The sequence below is a fragment of the Fragaria vesca genome, linkage group LG7 (genome assembly GCF_000184155.1).
Source record: "Fragaria vesca subsp. vesca linkage group LG7, FraVesHawaii_1.0, whole genome shotgun sequence".
Classification (NCBI taxonomy): Eukaryota; Viridiplantae; Streptophyta; class Magnoliopsida; order Rosales; family Rosaceae; genus Fragaria; species Fragaria vesca.
The window spans coordinates 20,776,361-20,795,201 of record NC_020497.1 but is presented as its reverse complement, the minus strand read 5'-3'; the positions used below and the strand labels follow the sequence as shown (position 1 = coordinate 20,795,201).

The 18,841-nt window shown below is 39.6% G+C and overlaps 3 protein-coding genes across 3 annotated transcripts; 2 read left to right on the top strand and 1 right to left on the bottom strand.

Annotated features, from left to right (window-relative positions):
* The first annotated feature begins 235 nt into the window (after positions 1–235).
* LOC101313066 (pre-mRNA-splicing factor SF2-like) lies at positions 236–4,447 on the top strand. The gene is made up of 13 exons (XM_004307867.1): positions 236–324; positions 1,192–1,312; positions 1,756–1,821; positions 1,902–1,976; positions 2,086–2,227; positions 2,357–2,403; positions 2,487–2,544; positions 2,967–3,016; positions 3,109–3,165; positions 3,486–3,568; positions 3,667–3,738; positions 3,832–3,874; positions 4,182–4,447. Exons 2-13 carry the CDS (start codon positions 1,226–1,228, stop codon positions 4,200–4,202), a joined length of 801 nt encoding a protein of 266 aa, XP_004307915.1. The 5' UTR covers positions 236–324; positions 1,192–1,225; the 3' UTR covers positions 4,203–4,447.
* A 588-nt stretch (positions 4,448–5,035) lies between these two features.
* LOC101291182 (60S acidic ribosomal protein P1-2-like) lies at positions 5,036–7,188 on the top strand. The gene is made up of 4 exons (XM_004307877.1): positions 5,036–5,094; positions 5,189–5,283; positions 5,520–5,729; positions 5,967–7,188. Exons 2-4 carry the CDS (start codon positions 5,215–5,217, stop codon positions 6,018–6,020), a joined length of 333 nt encoding a protein of 110 aa, XP_004307925.1. The 5' UTR covers positions 5,036–5,094; positions 5,189–5,214; the 3' UTR covers positions 6,021–7,188.
* Positions 7,189–15,894: 8,706 nt separating this feature from the next.
* On the bottom strand, positions 15,895–18,640 carry LOC101309098 (MATE efflux family protein 9-like). The gene is made up of 8 exons (XM_004307853.1): positions 18,086–18,640; positions 17,411–17,955; positions 17,151–17,237; positions 16,986–17,042; positions 16,666–16,904; positions 16,435–16,553; positions 16,263–16,349; positions 15,895–16,172 (listed from the first exon to the last, which is right to left on the bottom strand). The coding sequence occupies exons 1-8, from the start codon at positions 18,365–18,367 to the stop codon at positions 16,116–16,118; spliced, it is 1,473 nt and encodes a 490-aa protein (XP_004307901.1). The 5' UTR covers positions 18,368–18,640; the 3' UTR covers positions 15,895–16,115.
* Positions 18,641–18,841: the final 201 nt, after the last annotated feature.

Genomic DNA, 18,841 nt, shown 5'->3' with positions numbered 1-18,841 from the left:
GTGAAGATATACGCCGTATACTGAAGATGCTCTCTTTCTCCAACTGTTTGAAGATTTCGCCTCTCATGTGGTCGGCCAGCCCAACCTACATTTCGGGCCCTATGTGATCAGTAAATGTTTGGACTCGGATATATGGGCCTATTAAAGCCCAAACTAGCGTGCCGTAACAGGTCCAGAATTAACTCTTTTACTTTTTTATATCAGTATTGCCCGTTCGCCCTAGCTCTCTCTCTCTCTCGTCGGCGTTTCGAAGTTCAAGCGCGAACGGCTCAGGCTCAGAACCGCGTACTTAAGCAGCTCCGAAGCTTCTCCGATTCGTTTCCGGTTTGATATTCGTCCTCTTCCCCTCTTCAATTTCCTCGCATTAACCTGTTTAGCGTTTTTATTTTGCTTCGTTTCTGGCTAGGGTTTTTAGACGCTGGTGAATTCTTAGAGAGTATTTGGTGAATTTAGGTCTGATTGGTGATAGAATTCGGCCTTTGATTATCTTGGAGTGTTTTCGTTGGATTCCACAGTTAGGGCAATGCATTTTGGCATTGGATTTGTTTTCTTTCAATATATTGATGCTTAAAAGATCAGCTATGTGTGCAAGAAAGACGTTTTAACTATGTGTAATTTAGGAGAGGGTGATCAGGAATCGAGGAATTTAAATCGTTTTTTCTAGGGTTCTGGTTTTCTTTGTTTCTGTTTTCGGATGCTCCTAAGAGAGCTAAATGAGGTAAATACATAAATACATGCCAATCTTGCCTGATCTCGTGACACAGATGCTTTGTTTATGATAGATACCAAGCGCTTGGACAAATATGAGCTTTGCAATCATACATAGGGATTTAGAGAGGGAGTGGGAGAATCATTTTGGAGTTATGAGTATATATTTTTTGTTATTGGAGATTCTTGCTCACTCTCCGAAGAGCTATACATCTGCTAAAATTCGGGAGAGGATGAGGAGTTCAAATTTTAATTCAATATATATATTGCTTTGGAGCATCTTGGAGCAAATTAGCAATGGAGCTTGTGGAGCACGGCTCACCTCGAGGATTGCTCTCTTGGTTTGCTTCATTGTTTGGTTTTGCTTCTCTTTATTCTTTATTGACAACAGAGTACATGATGATGATAATACCGAACTAGCACTTTTTTTTTTTTTACAAACTATTGGATGCAAAATTCACATGAAGTATGTTTTGATTGCAGAAAATTTGCATTAGCCAATATTTTGGTATCAAATATGAGTGGACGATTTTCTCGCACAATCTATGTCGGCAACCTACCGTCAGATATAAGAGAACGGGAGGTTGAAGATTTATTCTACAAGGTTGTCACCGAATTATTTACTAGATATTGCTTGTTTGTATTCTAGCTTCATTTATACGTATCGATTTTTGTTACACCCTGTGTTTTGGTATGTCAGTAGAAGCATAACTTATGACTTCTCTGTGGAAGTAAATCTGATTCTACACGTGAGGCATTATTCTATGAGCAATTGCACAGCTCAATTTCCATGCTTGAATTACGGAACGAGCACGAGCTTAGTTTTGCACGTGTTATGCAGTGTTTTTCCTTGACGCAACAGCCTTTTGGTCTATGATATTATCTGTTAGAAACATGTATGAGAGAGTTCTATAGCACTTATTAGATAAGTTAACTTTTTTTTTTTTTTTTTTTTTTTTTCTGTGTGTAAAACACTTTGAGACTTATCTGATATGATATTGTCTTATTTCTGTCTGGTGGTATTCTAAACTTGATTTTCCTCTGCAGTATGGCCGCATTTTGGATATTGAATTGAAGATCCCACCTCGCCCTCCATGCTATAGTTTTGTTGAGGTGGTTATCGTGCTTTGTCCTCTGGATGTATTTGAATGAACCCTTTTAGTTCTCTAATGGATTATATATTTGGATTTCAGTTTGAGAGTTCTCGCGATGCAGAAGATGCAATTAGGGGTCGTGATGGGTATGACTTTGATGGTTGTCGTTTAAGGGTACTAAAAAGTTCCTGTTGTACTTCTGATTATAAATTATTGTTATTTTTCTATGTTGTATTGTGGTTTTTCCGTGGTTTATTCATTTTTATGTTTGTCCGCAATACAGGTTGAGCTTGCCCATGGTGGTAGCAGGGGCCCACCACCTAGTGATCGTCGTGGTGGATATGGTGGAGGCAGTAGCAGAGGAGGCCGCGGTGGGGGTGGGGGTGGGGGTCGATTTGGTGTCTCACGTCATTCTGAATTCCGAGGTGAGTCCTACTTCTAGGACATGCCTTAGTTGAATATAAATCCGAGATATGTTTTTCAAATGCTTTCCATTAAAAATTCACTCATGTTTAGTTTTTTTACTGATTGATGCACATTGGCATTCGGTCCAGTTATTGTTCGTGGGCTCCCGTCTTCTGCTTCATGGCAAGATTTGAAGGTTTGGTTATGTCTTCTCGCAAACTTGTGTGTGCCCCATTTGTTTAGTATTCTACTCGTAATCTTGCTGGGTGTTGATTTCAGGATCATATGCGAAAAGCTGGTGATGTGTGTTTTGCTGAGGTTTGCCGTGACAGTGAAGGTATAGGTTTTACTTCAGATTTTTTGTAATTGATAATCTTCTCACTTGAGTGTCAGAGTCAGATATTGTTGATATTGTTGTTCAAGATCCTCTTATTAGGGAAGTGCAAGTCGTTGTGCCTAATACTGCTTCCTACTCAGAGTTTTTTTTAATGCAATTATTCGTTTCTTTTTATCAGCTTCAATGTAAATTTGTTTTTAATTTTCTTAAATAAAAATGGTTATGTAGGCCAACAATATTATAGTTAGTACCAAATAAGTTCTTGACTCTCCCCATGCCATCACAATCTAGAAAAGCTTTAGAGTTGTCGTGTACTTGAGATTTTTTGAAAAGACACTAGCATGGAATTAATGGTTATCCTAATTTTATATGCTTTGAAATTTTTATCTGCTTAACACTTGGATTTTCTGCTTTGTGTTCAGGGACTTATGGCTTGGTTGATTATAACAATTATGATGACATGAAATATGCTGTAAGTTTAACTACAAGACCTTTTGCCCTCTTTTAAGCTCCACACTTATTCACTTGCTACATAGTAACTTTTTTTTTTTGTTCCTTTTTCAGGTTCGGGAACTTACTGATACTGAATTTAAAAATCCTTGGGCAAGATCCTATATTCGGGTAAATCTTTATCTTTGTCAAAGTTGCTAGGGTGTGCTTTATTTTATCTAGATGTTTGCACGTTTCCTAAATGATGTATAAATATCATTTTCCAAATGATTTTTGTTTACTATGGATCTTGCAATATGTTGCTGTTAAGTTTGATGTTGATGGTGTGGGTACTCTGAGTTTCTTGTTCCATTCCTGATTGAAACCTGTAGAATTGTACTTCTCAGTCTATAGGGGGTATTTCATCTATGTTTCAGTAATGGGGTTGGACAACTGAATTTAGGTTTGTCTCACAAAGTTGTTCTGGCGATTGTTTGTGTACCAACTGGCAGGTTAAAGTGTATGAACGCAGCAGTCCCTCTAGGAGTCGGAGCAGAAGCCGTAGCAGAAGCCGAAGTGTAAGAAGGGATAGGAGGTATTGAGCTCTAGTACGCAAACTTATCTACTATTTCTCGTATTAATTTATGATTACTTTCTCTTTTTACATCTTGTGATTCATTCTGTATTATGCAGCAATTCTTTGGGGCGATCTGTTTCTAGATCAGTATCAAGATCTAGGTCTGCATCTCCGGTCAAACCTTCCAGGTATTTGGTTTTATAAATAATCTTACAATGTTTTTTTTGTTTATTTGTATGATGTCTAATATCTTGTTTTTATTAACTTTCCATGTGCTGCAGGCCAAGAACAAGATCGAGATCAAGGTCAGGATCGCCCCGCCCGGTAAGTTTATTCTTGTAGTATACAAGTTTACGTGGGGCATATAATATGCACTAGTAATCTCAAAATGGAAGATTATTTTTTGGTTATGGATGGAATTAAAACGAAGGACCTACAGCATTCAAACTCTTATATTTTTGGAAATAATCTGATATGCTTAGTTGGACTGGAGTTTAATCTTGGCTCCATAGATGGTTGGATTAAATAGATAATAGCTGTAAGTTTTGCCCCTTTTTGAGTTAGAAAACCTTGGCATTTTTGAAATTTAAGACTTGTTTCATTTTGCTAACTTGAGATTGATATATTGCAGGCGCAGTCAGGTAGTGCTTGATCCTCTTGGCAAGCCATATCCTTATGTATGGGTTAAGGTGCAGTGATTCTTATATCTCGGCAGACTGGTTGAGAATGTTATTTTTGCTTCGAACTTCATTGTTTCGGATTATGGCTGGCTGTGTGGCTTTTATTAGTCCAGAAAAGAATGATAATGCTAGTGATTTTAGTGTGAACTTGTATGGGTAAATTTTGTTTTTGTGTGGACGTGTTTGAGTATCTACTTGAATCAACAAGTGCTATTGGTCGGACATAATGTGAAGTAGCGACTATGCTTTATTAAGCAGTTTATAACCTTGGACCTCATTTTGTGACTATGTGAAGTAGCGACTATGTTGTGGATTGAATAAAATAGCAGGTCGCCAATTTGCTACTCAATGCGTCCTACGTTTTTGTCAGTAGAAAGTTTCTTGTCTGTAGAAAGTTTCAGACTTCATTTTGGTACCTTGTTAATAAACAGGGATCCTCTTTCTAATCTGTTAAGAGGCAACAAAGAATCCAAAAGTCCTCCTTTACTGCAGCTAACTTATTCAAAGACCATTGTACTGATCATTTGAACCATGAGAAACACAATAATGTAGACCCTAATTGATTATCAAATGACATTCTCCTATGTTAAATGATGGGAAGTACTGGGAGTACAAGTTTGAACCCCTACAATTTTCTTTTTCATTTTTGTTTAGCAAGTAAGAATTGGGCTAGTAGTTGGCTCCCTAAACTTAAGCCCAAGTGACCAGTTGATCACCTATTGGGCCAGCCCAATTGACAAACCGACAACCTGACGTGGCATTCCTAATAAAAAACCCTACCTCCCTCAACCTCTATATAAGCTCCTCATTTACAAAACGGTTACAACGCTGCGCCTCATTTCTCGCTTTCCTTCTCTCTTGTAGGTTCGTCCCTCTCTTTCTCTCTCTCATTTTCCTTCTCTGCTTTCTTAATCGTTTTTCGGTTCTATAATTTCGATTTCGATTTTGATCGTTTCAGATTCAAATCCAAGCTCTTGCGAAACAATGTCGACCGGTGAAATTGCTTGCTCCTACGCCGCCATGATTCTTCATGATGACGGCATCCCAATCACTGTAAGAACCCTAACCCTAACCCAATTTTGCACAATCCAGTGAATTATTGATTTTAGGAGGAAGTTTCGACATGATTTGGCACTTGTAAACCCTAATTGTTAACCTCATTTCTCAATTATGCGTTGGGAATAAGATAGTGTAGACTCGACGTATCGCCGTGTTAGTAGTTTGTAGATTGATGTTTGTCCTGTTAATTTTGTACCTGAATTGAATTTGATGTGGCATTTTCTATATAGGCTGAGAAGATTGCTACTTTGCTCAAATCTGCAAATGTGAACGTGGAAGCATTCTGGCCCAACCTCTTTGCCAAGCTTGCAGAGAAGAAGGATCTCGGTGAACTCACCATGAATGTTGGATGTGGTGGTGGCGCTGCGGCTCCTGTTGGTATGGCTGCTCCGGCCGCCGCCGCCGCCACTGCTGCTGCTCCTGCTGCTGAGGAGAAGAAGGTGAGAATGTGTTTATAGCTCTCTGCTTGTGTTTTAATTGTGTGTTTGTTACGCCTTTTTCTTGCTATTTTATTTGTTGCTCTATTACAGAATCTGTGGTTATGAATTTGAGTTATGATTAGTGTACAACTTGAATTTCAAGTTTATTGTTATATGTATACCCTGTTGCATTGATGCTTGGTCATTGTTCATCTTCATTCAGCTTTTTATTTAAACTTCTGTTTGCTGTTTATGCAGCCTGAACCAGAGGAAGAAAGTGATGATGACATGGGTATCAGCTTGTTTGACTAGAAGATCGTACAAAATAAACATAGACGGTCATACTGGTTGTCATCTTGGTTTCAGCCAATTCTAGGACCTATTGATCTTAATTACTGCTTGCAACGTTACTATTTTGCCTATCACGTGGTACATCTATCTCATTTAACTCGTTGACTATTGTGAAATTTCTAAAAGTGATTACCTATCTTTAATTATCTGTGATGAGTGTGGTTTTTGGTTTGCAAGTAGTTTTATATGCTGAATCAACCTATTTCATTGCATCTTCCCTTGGAAGCATTGTAATTTGTGGTTTGGTTCTGGTTTTCACCATGCAGAGCTCCTTTTGTTATCCATCTTTAGTCATCTGTCATGGCATTTATCTGATTGTTTGCTGATACAATTTCTGCATAATGGACTCTTGTTGTGGTCCATTTTGTTGATGTTAAGTACTGCAAACTTATGCCGAAATGTTATCAGGTTTCTCCCTCATTTACCTAATCTGATGGTGATCAATATCCCACTCCACCAAGGTACTGCATTCTTGATTCTAGAATCTACAAGACACTTGACTGAGTTAATAATTTCTATCATATCGATATTAGAAGCTCGTAGAATTAGAAGCCTCACAAACTCTCCGACGGGTAAGAGCCTAATTTAGTAGTTTAAAGCCATCCACGCATCTATTCAGTGTTAGATAGACCAAACTTTTTCGTCGCGCAGATATCAGTCCAATCCAATCATCTGTTTCTTTAAATACCTCTTCTCGTTGCCCCATCTAACTCCGAAGCCAGCAGCAAAGAGCCTATTCCCTTTACCAGAAACGATGTTCTCCTCCCACAAGCTGAGCTTGAACTTCATCAATAACGGCAACGAGAAATCCCAGGTTGCCGGTGAAAATGTAAAAGCTTCTTCATCGTCGATGGCGGGTAATAGTGAACAGAAGCAGCAGCAAGAGATGAGAAGGGTACAATCACCCAGGTTTGCGCTGGAGCTGGATGGAGTGCACTGTTTCGAAACCATTGTTCTTCACTGATGATCATTTGCAACTCTCTGATATATATGCTTGTAAAGTTGTAATCAAATAGTTTGTTCTTTTGCTGTTTGTTGAATTAAGAACAGCTTCAAGATAACATACTTGGGTTCTGTTTATTCGTGTACTTTCGGGCTTGTTATAGATGTTACAGTGATTTCTGGCTGAATCGTCGTTTGGCTACCTTTCTTCACATTTCAGTGCTTTCTCCATTTGAGGGAGACATCAATTGAAACCAATGGGCTTTTATTATTCTTTTAAAGGTGGACCAACCAACCTGTCTAGGCCCAGCATAAAGGGGATTTTCGCTGAAACTGATGCTCATAAACATGGGCTCTTACGATTAATGAAAGGTGGAACCATCAATCTGCTGAGGCCCATCTCTCTCTCTCTCTCTCCTCCCCCGGGAACAGTGGGGTAAGAAAAAAAAATATAGGTACTAATCAGAAATAAAATAAAAACATTTAGACCAATAGTATTAGAGGGGACCAAACGTCATGTGGTGTTCCGGGTACAGTTTATAATTTCCCCTATTACTCACTACCTGTTCTAGGATATTCTGTATCTTTCTAGATATTCTTTATGTGTGCTTTGGCCTTATGCCAATAGGATATGTAGTTAGACTAGATCTATGTATTCATATCCTTACCATATTGGTATTGTGTAATTTCTTATATAAAAGGGCACCAATCAATGAATAAGATGATGATTCTCTTGCTATCTCTCTTTCTCTATACTTTATACTTCATCACGTTATCATGCACTTTGTTCTAACCCTAGAGCCAATTGCCCACCATTTGTTTTCCAAACCCTAAAATCGGGCAGCCTTGTTTTTCCCGATTTTCGACCAAAATTCCGAATGTCCTCCGCCGGAATTTTACATCCCTAGAAAGCTCTCTTCGCCTCGGATCCAACGCCGCCGGCCTCACCCTGAGAACCGGCCGGAAAGTCTCCGAACCGGCCTCCGGAAGATTCCAGACTGCCGCCGCTACCGACCACCGGTTCGCCACCTTCCCTTGCTCCGATCAACCTGAAATTTTGACAACAGCTTCCTCATCCAGAGATGCTCCTCCAGTCAAATTTTCAGCTCCAAATTCGAAGTATAAATAGGCAAAATGTTGTTTCTCCTCTCGGCAGCCTCTAGAAACCAAAGATTTCAAGATTGCTCGTCTTCCAAAGAAACGAGAAAGGTATGTTTTGAAACCTTAAACTTTTTCAAGTTCAATAACTCGGGGAGGATAAAATCCTTTCCTCCATTCTCCATCTCCATTCTATGCTTGAGATTTTGTGTGTGCAGGTACCAAAAATCCCGGAATTTTATTTACGGGTCAAGAGTGTGTTTGATCACTCTTGCTTCCTTGTCCGGGTTGTGTATGATCAACCTCGACTTTTCTCCGGATTGTATTTGATCAATCCGAGGCCTTTTCCGAATTGTGTTTGATCAATTCGCGGCTTTTTCCGGATTGTATATGATCAATCCGAAGGACAAACCATTAAAAGCATTATTTGTGACTTCTATCGAGTCTCATAACAACTTGGTTTTGTATGCAAGAGCAACGTAACATTCTGCTCATTGAGTTTTGACGTACTCGATACCTAAGGCGAATCTTCGCTTGGTATCTATAGAACCTTTCGTTGAAAAGGATTAAACCACATGTTTTGACCCCCAGGCTAACAAGCCTAGATGCCGAGATTTCACATCTCATGCGCTCAAAGTCTTTGACGCGCCATATCGACAAAAGCCTTCAATGGCAATCTGTGCAAAAAGTAATGACCACAAAGTATTGTGGAATACACTCATGGAGCGTTTCTTGAAACGTTCATATAACTCTATTTATTGAGTTATTAGTCAAGTGGATTGCTTACCACCTTAATTGACTACATATGGGTCACGACAATGGTAGAAAACACCGTGCCGATGTCTAGAAAGAGGGGGAGGTGCCGCCGGCCCTAATGGCGACACTCCCAGTCTAGACACCAATTATATTTGTCAAAACTACTCACGCCAGCTCATGACAATGCAACCGTTGTGGATCTTTGGATCACTGGTTCAAGATTGTCAAGCTCTTTCAAATTGTGAATGCATACAAAAAGGTACGAAAAATCAATATGAGGACAAGAACGTCATCCTCATGATCGCGAATTTCAAAGATTTGGATCCTGCTCTAGCTACCCATGACTTTGACGTCATCGGCTAGACATTGATTTTCGTTTCAAGCTATATGTACTAAGGCGTTGTATTGACGTCCTTCGTCTATTTGTGACCTCGATGTACTCACGTTAGCAATAATGAATGCCTTGAAAATTTTTTCGAAGTTATGAAACTATTCTCCTCTTATGGTTCGTATTGATTTACAAAAAAGATGTACATTCTTACATCGTCCTTAGAAACATGGCATATTGTGCCGATTTTGGTCCCTTCCTTTGAAGGTGACTCATGACACCGCATCTTCAAGGAGGATCGCCCACGTGTTTCCGGTTAAGTCTTCTACCCTATAGCGGATTTTTCATCATCAATTGTTCAACTAGGCTCATCCAAGCTCAGTGTGATGTCTTAGAATTGTCCGAAATTAAGGAGATAGTGGTTTCAAGTGTGCCTCACACTACCGACCTTCCACGGACATGCCTGGTCATATTGACTTGGAGTTACCGAAAGCTTTTGATTTTGGATCCCCCTATGCTATTAAACCAATTGCCGTCTTGCAAAAGACGTTGAAGACTTATCAAAAACCGGAAAATTATCATCATGATCTAATCCTCTAGGTCCTCTGAGTTAGTTTATGTTCATGTCAGGGAGCTTTTGCTAACTAGTCATGGAGTTTACGACCTTAGAATGACCGAAAGGACTTGGTTTTGATCATACACACGTCACTTGTGGCTAAGGCAAAAGCCTACACGCCACTTGCAAGCTTCACAGCTTCGCACATGCCAATTCTGCGAAAAACAGCAATCTGTCCTTTCTAGACAGTCAACTTCGTTTGAGCTTTGTGAACAGCTCCGGACGAACTAGACAGTGAGCTTTATATCATTGGAAAGCTCTATGAGTCTAGTTTTTAGAAATTTTTGCGGTTCGTCCATATCTATTTTAACGAGGAAGTTATGGCTGTTTTAGTGCGCAAAAGTCATTCTGCGCGGAAATTTTTATGCACTCTCGGGATTGCAGCTTTTCGTAGCTTATTTCAATCCTTCTAAATGGTTCAAGTGGAACTATTAACTAGCATATCTACTCCTTCTTGTAGATATGTCTCATCGAGACATTGAGTGCTTCGCAGATAGTGGAACTATCCACAACATTCTAAGGAACCGGCAACTATCTTTGGATTTTGTGCCTTTGTAAATCTTCTGTGACTATAATGATTGAATCATACCGGTCATTCAAGGACGCGGTTTAGCTTAAATCTTGATGCCTCATGGCACCATGATCAATGTCATAGATACCCTCTATGCATTGAGAGGCAATCGAACCATATTGAGCTTTAAAGACATTCTTGCTAATAGTTTTCATTCGAAAATACATTGTGAGAATGAACAAGAATTCTTTTGTGTATACCTTCTCATGAATGCGGACTGAAGCGCATCTTGGAGAAATTCATGAGTCAATCTAGTGGACTGTATGTCACTATGATTGGAATATCGAATCCCATGTTGTCGCCAAACATGATATTTGGGACACTGACTCATATAGGCTTTGGTTTGACCAAATTGGTCAACCTGGAAGAGATATATATAATGGTCCAAATTTTGAGAAATTCTCATGGACATCCATTCTTCTGCTCAAAACGAAGACATTCGAGATCTAGCATCACCATGAAGCATGGTGGTGACCCGGGGGACATTGACGTCACCCAAACACGACTCCAAGTTCTTGGAGGTCGTCCGGTCAATTCCTCAAGCAATTGAGGTGCACCGGCCTTCCCTAGATGTCGCATTGACCCCCTACAATGCTCATTCCTCGTTTTAAAAGCCTATTCTTTAGCTAAATTAGGAGTGAGACCCTCCTACGCTAAATGACACAAAAGTGAACATTCTATTCTTACATCAAACTATGTAGATAGATACAACCAACTTGCGGACACCTTTTATGCTTTATGGTGTTGGTTGAAGTGTTAGCACACTGGTCACGTGTTACACTATTATCTACTGCTTATGCTACTTATACTTCTACGGGCTCACTACCCATTCTTTAAAAAAGTTTATCGGGATGTAAGTTGAAGTGTCCTGTACCCCATGTTCACAAGCAATACGGTCTCACCGAGACTACGACTAAGCAACTTTAGCTTGTCGTTTGAATATTATTGATGCGCACCAATTTTTCTATTGCGTCTTGGGGCTATGCAATATTTGCATGCAACTTTATTATTCATCTACGACCCACCATCATTGAATATTTTTGTACTACAGCTCATGACTGTGTACCAGGATTGCAATCCTTGAGCTCAAACAAGATTGAAACGGATCTCTAATCCTTGAGCTCGGCTAGATGTTATTTCTAGGTGCCAAATCGCATTGCCACTACGTACAATGATGGGTCATTTGAGATGAATAAGTATTTAGGTTGGATGTGAACCTCCACCTATAATCCGCATATGTAGAAACCCACCTATAATCCGCATATGTAGAAACCTTGCCAAGTGATCTCTTTCACCGCTATATTGCGGATGGTCACTTTGATAAGACAATATTCTCGCCGTTAGGGGGAGATAAGAACACAAGAGTTCAAGTGGAACGACGTGAATTGTTGTGGTTTGTCCCCACTAAGTCTCATCTTGATCCCCAAATGCTTAAAGTGTTAAAGTGACGAGATCACATGCTGCAAATATGTCTACAAGGATTGATGTCCCATCAAGAGGACATGGCGCGACCAAAAGGTGTTGGTCTTGACACCATCACCATGGATAGTGATATAGTGACGCCATATAGTGGCAAAATTGGTGTCACAAGGCCGTGTGGCTCCCCAAAAGGAGGGAGGCCCTTAGGTTCGATATATTCTCGCACTAGGAAGAAAGTGAGCTTGGCATAACCTGATCCGTTGATCAGTGATACTCAAATCCGTCTCATGAAGTCTGAATTGTGATTATCGTTGGGGGACGCCTCAATGTCAAATCCAATCCATATAGAGATCTCTACAAGTATTACACTAGTGTACATGAGGACGTGGGATAATGAGTCTACTATTGAACCACCTTTCGTTGATGGATATCAACTTAGTTGATATCCCTAATGGAAAGATGCGATCCAGCATTAACAAATAGATAGGTCCTTGGGCAGGTGATGCTGACACCACAAACTAAACCCTATCAACTATACCTTTGTTAGATAGTGTAGTGAGAAAAAGAGTTTAGACTCACCTTATGACGCAAGGTCTCTCACTAACACGCACTGGGATCGACTACGATGAGATATGCTCTCGTAATGGATGTCATTGAACTTCACTACTTTGTCAGTTTGGTAGTTTTCGAATAACTGAACATGCAGCCTATGAATGTGGTCATAATAACATCTCTATGGGATCAGAGATATACATGAAGCTCTTAAACGGACTTCATTCATCCAAATCAAGTAACTCCAAACCACAGGAGCATGCGTTTGCTAAATGTATTGAAACGCACATGGACTCTACTTGATTTGGAAGGGATATGGTGAATTATGCCTTTGCGTGTTCATTCCGGATTTACATGGACTCTTGATGGATCAAGAGATGCCAATATGTATCAACATCCGAAGAAAAAGATCTTGGGAAGACACGATCTCGATAAGACACTCGATGACTGTATTGATGATTATTTTTCATCAATCGGCTTAGGCGCTCTAACGAAAGTGAGGGCTACATACACTCCCATGATTAGTCAAAGTCTTTACTCTAAAGAGAGATCCGTTGTTTTGTCTAAAGCAAGATGACAAATATGTGTTAAGAGATGAAGTTCCCATCTAAGTACAATTAGACGCATCAATGTACTTAACACAATACGAAAAACTTGACATCTCATTCGCTATGAAAAGTTGTAAAGCTAAGTGTAGCTATGTGCCCACACAATGCCAATGTAATGATAGTAACTCCTTTTTCAATACTTAATGGTATGAAAGGTTGAGGCTTATTCTATCCCTACATAAGAAAGACACATCAATAGCGAAATCAGAATCTGCCAAGTTTCGTAGGTCAACTTCCAAGGGACCTACAGGAAATCTCACTCACTGGAAAATGGTGAAATTATTACCATTGGAAAGGTCTATGTGTCTACTTTCCAGGGACACCAACCATTTGATCATACCTATCACATTGAGTGAGTTAGGGCCGTTTTCGTAAAGTACGACGAATCTGTCCGAGAATCTGATTTTGGCAAAACAGTCAACTTCGACAGGACTTTGTGAATAGCTCGTGACGAACCAGAATGTGTGTAATATACAGTTAAATGAGTCTAGTTTCCAAAACCATTTACGGTTCGTTCATATGTATTTCATAGAGGAAGTTACGACTGTTCTAGTAACTGAAGGTCATGCTGTGCGGAAATCTAATTTCCTGCACGAACTTATGTTTTAAGTTCACAAGCGGCCTTCTACTCAAGATCTAAGTGTAAAAGATCATTTGAGGACAATACGGCATGATTTAGTTAATCATTGCCTAATGCCACATTTGAAGACATGTTAAAGAGCATTGACATGCTAAGTTGTTGAAATTTCCATGATTAGTAAGAATCAGGAAGAGCCCTATGATTGATGTAAAGATCAGGGGGAGGTGCGAACTTCAGGGGGAGTCTAGCACATACATACATGTCACTATCAAATGTGAAGGGTGCGTTGTACTCTTTTTCTCCTACGATCAAGGTTCAGTTTTTCTCCCACAGGGTTTTTGTGACTTGACGAGGTTTTTGACGAGGCAACCGATCAGCACCATCGGCATATCAGCGCGCGGCACAAGGGGGAGTGTTCTAGGATATTTTGTATCTTTCTAGATATTCTTTATGTGTGCCTTGGCCTTATGCCAATAGGATATGTAGTTAGACTAGATTTATGTATTCATATCCTTACCATATTGGTATTGTGTAATTTCCTATATAAAAGGGCTCCAATCAATGAATAAGATGATGATTCTCTTGCTATCTCTCTTTCTCTACACTTTATACTTTATCACCACCCCTTTAATTTTTTTATTTTTTGAAGGAAATGGAAATAGATCCAATTGGCATAGCCAATAACGACCATAACGGTCAATGCATGAGTAATTCAAGCACTACTGATCACATACAAAGTTCAACTTAATCCAAAAAAAAAAACTGTGAACTACGAATTGAAAAAAAAAACCGCAAAGCTATGACCAAAGACATGGACATGAATTCTAAAAAGCAATAAAAGAAACCTCTAAATCTATACCATCGTAGGACAAAAACAATTGTCCTGATAAGCATAATGGCTAAGACCTCATGTACGTTTCCACTTAGCAGACCGGCGAACCAGTTTTGACGCACAACAACATAGATTAGAAGTGCCACATCCCCAACAAGCCTAGCTAAGGAGAAGGAAAACCTTAACGCCCAACCGCAATGATGCAGCCCAAAGAGTTAGGCCCAGAGGCCCAACCGATTCGTCCTCTTTCAACCCAAGTATGGCCGCCGCCATGTTAACCGGAGTTGCCATCTACCGTCGATTCAATTTGGCGGTTTTTCGCCCTTCCAAAACATGGTTTTGTCTATAAAATAGAAAAAGAGTTGCCGCTTAGACGAGCCGCCTTTGGAAAAAAAAAACTCAATCTACAGATCTGCATTCAGCCGAACACCTTGAATCAATTCTCTATCGCCTCTCTTTGAGCCATCGTCGAACAAGGAATAGAATAGCCCGCCGTCAATCGAATTTGACACACCCGGTTTGAACGACACACCAACCGTCGTCGACTCCTTGAAACTATGCCTTCGTTGAAACAAAAATCACCCCCGTCATAGCCTCCCTCGATGTCGACGCTTTGAGAAGCCTCATCCGTTGAGAAGCCCGAACCATACGCTACCGTGAGTGTGCCCTAGAGATCCCGCAGTCAGATTACCGTCGCCTCGTCACTAAACCCTAGGGTTTGGGGATACTCAACCCCGAGAGAGATGGAGTGATTGTTTTTGAAAGAGTAGTTAGTTCTATTTTACTCACCACCCTTTTGATTTTTCATTTCAATGTTTTATTAGCTAGATACACTGATACACATCACAAGGTTGAATTTGCATATATGCCAACAATTTTGGTATATAGTGTTAGACATGGTTGATTCTTCTTGAGGTTGGTTGTCAGGATGTATCGTATCGAGACTTCTAAAATATGTTAGGCTACAGTTAAACTCTTATCGGTTCTTGTCTATTATAATTGCTAGTGTAGGTAGGGAGAAGAGTGGGATTTATGTCCACCATTAAACACAAGGATCACAGTCATAATACGGAGCAAAAGCCACACATCTTATGTGGGTAATAGGGGTACGTGTGGCAATCCCATAGAATCCCTTATATGTGGCAATTTTTCTTCATTTTTCACTAATAACCTCATTTGCCATATTTACAGAAAATTGTCACACCTCTATTGGCCACACAAAATGTGTGGCGTTTGCTCCATATTGTGGTGGTGGATACACAACCCCAAATACCTATACTCTGATTTGAATGTGTATGACAGTCAAAAGATTCTAGATTTATCGATAAGCTGATATTGCCAGCTTGCTGACATTGATTGATTTTGTTTCCATGATCTTGATTTAACTGTGTTCTTGGAAGAAAGGGGAGGAAACCAACGAGGCAGCTGATGGCCATTTTGAACTGAAACTAATATATGCTCTAAGAAATGTAAAGGGATAATATCTAGACCCAGTTTGGCATTGCCACATCAGTTGGTAAGACATAAAGTGTGTATATGACTGACGCTCATATCAAACAACATATCACATGAAGAAACTGGCATAAAAGGCGAGAATAATCCAGTACAAGGCTTGTTGCCCTGGTCTCTCAAAGGAGGAGATCAAATTAATATGTTCTGCATTGAATAACTTTTTCTTTTCTTCGAAATTTTCTAATATTGACTCGTAATTAGGTCACCAGATCAAAATTATGATCATGACCTTAGCATGATCTTTACGACACATCACCCGCACTGATTGCCTTGTGCACCCTATCAGAAGCTTTCTTCACCTACAAAAGGAAATCAAACTGGGAAATGAGAAAAATCTAACAACCAAACAGATCGCTGGCACATGAAAACTAGGTAACAAGGTACTTTACTTCTTTATCCCAGTCTGTGCATATGACTATGATTGCAAGACTTAGTGCTTGCACAAATACCGCGAGGACAATTCCTATCCAAAGACCCTGCGAAGAACATGTTTAGATTAGTACGGACTAGTATCGCATTTCCATCAAAGATTATGAAACAATAAGGAGATCTTGCTGCTACCTTTCCTCCAATGTGGAGGCCAAACGCAAAAACTAGCCCAGTAGGAATGCCTATAAGATAAAAAGCTCCCAGATTAACATATGCTCCAATCTTCTGCTGCCCACTTCCTCTTATGACGCCTGAAACACTCGGGAGTGAATCAACTTATTTTCAGTAAATCAGTAACAATATATTTTCTTAAAATGACAAAACTTGGGTATGTATATGAGGAGTCTGTAGTTATGAAGAAACCTGAGAAAACAGATTGAGGTCCATCAGCAAAGTGGGATATCGCAACAAAAATCAACATTTCACCAACATAATCCACAATTTGTTTTTCATTGCTGTAACAATATCCCCATACGTTTCGACCCAATATCATTACAGCAGCAACAATGATGCCTTCAATGACAACAAGGCAGAGTGAAACACATGCAGCTAGACGTGCCAGTCTCGGTTGCCCAGCACCCAATTGATTTGATACTCTTGTGCTATCAAAAAAAACGGAACAGAGATATTGAAACAAGGATTCATGATAGAGGTATGAAGTTCCTAAATGTAGAATTACTCACCTTGCTGCACCACTGAATGCAAGGGGAATCATGTATGCCATTGCACATGTGTTAAGGCTGTAATATGATATAATCGGTTAATATCATCGTTTTTGCTACATATTTGTTGGCTACCAATAAGAACTTTATATTATTCTCAAATCAGTACTATCAAGCACTGCGAACCTGATTGACAGGACTGAGGTTTCAAGCTTGGGATTTGGAAGAAAACCAGATACAAGAACCGACATTTCAAAGGACCAGATCTCTAAGCTGTCAAAAACATAAAAGCAAAAAACCATACTAAGTATTTCTATCGTATATTACCAGGTATAACACAGAGTAGTGTCTTGTTTTTCGAAATATCAGTGCCTTTGTGTGAAAACCATGTTATTGCAAGCTAAACAATCTCCAAAGTTAATAGTGTCATATCAACCAAAGTTTACCTGAGCATGAGAGCTGAAGGAATTGATAGTCTTAGAAAAGTGGGAAGTCCATGGAAGGCCTCTTTTGAGAATCCAGTCCACGTCCTTTTGCAGGATGGAGATATTCTGACATACAGAAATAATAACAATGCGTTGATCCAATAGGTGATGGCGTTTGCCAAAGCAGCGCCTTTGTATCCGAGGCTGGTCTTGTATACCAGAAGCCAACAGATAAGAAAGTGTAATAGTGTTGCCGTTCCGGTGCTAACAATCATAGGAACCACATTGTTCTGTGTTTGCAAGAATCTAGCATGACATTGTAGGATCGCATAAGCGAAAATGCAAGGTATCATCAAACGAGCATAATCTCCTGCAGCAGAGGATATCTCTGGATCTTGACCCAAGAACTGAAGAATCCTTCCTGCATTGAACCATATGGTTGCAAGAGGAATGCTCACCAGCAAAAGAACAAGCATTGCCCTCTGCATATGTATACCAAGCATTCGATACTGTTTTGCTCCATAGGATTGACCACAGAAAGTGTCCAGTGCGCTACACATTCCCAACTATTTGATAACTTCAAAGTTAATAATGGAGACAAGTAACATACATCAAGCTAGAAATAGAATCAAAAGTCGAGATGAACATATCATTGCATAGGTATATCTTTTCTACAAAGAGTAGGAATCATCTTACTATTAAGCTCAGACCGGTGACTGAAGCGAACGAAGTGGCCATTGAAGCACCTGCAAGTGAAAGCTCTCCAAGATGACCAACATACATGACTGAAATTACTTGCGTACCAAATAGCAGGAAGTTCGATGACACAAGTGGCCCTGCTAACAAAAGCTGCTTCTTCACTTCCTCGACGATTTCATCTTTATTCAGCAATCCCTTTCTTGATTGTAGAGCATGTTCATGAGGAGCAGGAATCAAAGGCGATTCAAGACCGCCTCTTTGTTTCTCTGCATCCATCATTAATTGGTTCTGTATCTCTTTGCAAGAAGCGGTGCGCTTACTGGAATCAACTTATGAAGAAGAATTGTATTGAATTATTGATGTATGTATGACAAATGTATTACAGCAGCTTTTAAACACATCGATATGAGAAATATGCTTTCTAATATTATAAAGTATACTTCACAGGGAACGTGACAATTATTAATATATAATATATAGTTAGAGATCAAATCTAATATGACTTGTTACATTATGACAAATTTTGTTATGGTTAAATGCATCTCAGGATAACTGCTAAAAATTTAAAAGATCTTCATCGGTATATAGATGATGTATCTGGAGAGACGCAGCAGCCACGACAAAAAAAAATAATGCACCTCCATTTTTCCTTGCTGCCTCCCAAATGACTTGTAGTAAAAAATCAGAGGCCTAGTGATACTAAGCAAGTACGCAACTAGAGAAGATTGAGAGGATTGTTGACTGGTCACTCTT

What these genes read in the sequence shown, in the direction of transcription:
- LOC101313066 (XM_004307867.1), top strand. Translation starts at nt 1,226, where the DNA reads ATGAGTGGACGATTTTCTCGCACAATCTATGTCGGCAACCTACCGTCA. An exon ending in TTGAAGATTTATTCTACAAG is followed by an intron (nt 1,313 to 1,755) that starts GTTGTCACCGAA and finishes TTTCCTCTGCAG; the next exon opens with TATGGCCGCATTTTGGATAT. An exon ending in CTTCATGGCAAGATTTGAAG is followed by an intron (nt 2,404 to 2,486) that starts GTTTGGTTATGT and finishes TGTTGATTTCAG; the next exon opens with GATCATATGCGAAAAGCTGG.
- LOC101291182 (XM_004307877.1), top strand. Translation starts at nt 5,215, where the DNA reads ATGTCGACCGGTGAAATTGCTTGCTCCTACGCCGCCATGATTCTTCAT. An exon ending in ATGACGGCATCCCAATCACT is followed by an intron (nt 5,284 to 5,519) that starts GTAAGAACCCTA and finishes TTTTCTATATAG; the next exon opens with GCTGAGAAGATTGCTACTTT. An exon ending in CTGCTGCTGAGGAGAAGAAG is followed by an intron (nt 5,730 to 5,966) that starts GTGAGAATGTGT and finishes CTGTTTATGCAG; the next exon opens with CCTGAACCAGAGGAAGAAAG.
- LOC101309098 (XM_004307853.1), bottom strand. Translation starts at nt 18,367, where the DNA reads ATGATGGATGCAGAGAAACAAAGAGGCGGTCTTGAATCGCCTTTGATT. An exon ending in ACCTCAATCTGTTTTCTCAG is followed by an intron (nt 16,554 to 16,665) that starts GTTTCTTCATAA and finishes CGAGTGTTTCAG; the next exon opens with GCGTCATAAGAGGAAGTGGG. An exon ending in GCCTCCACATTGGAGGAAAG is followed by an intron (nt 16,350 to 16,434) that starts GTAGCAGCAAGA and finishes TGTTCTTCGCAG; the next exon opens with GGTCTTTGGATAGGAATTGT.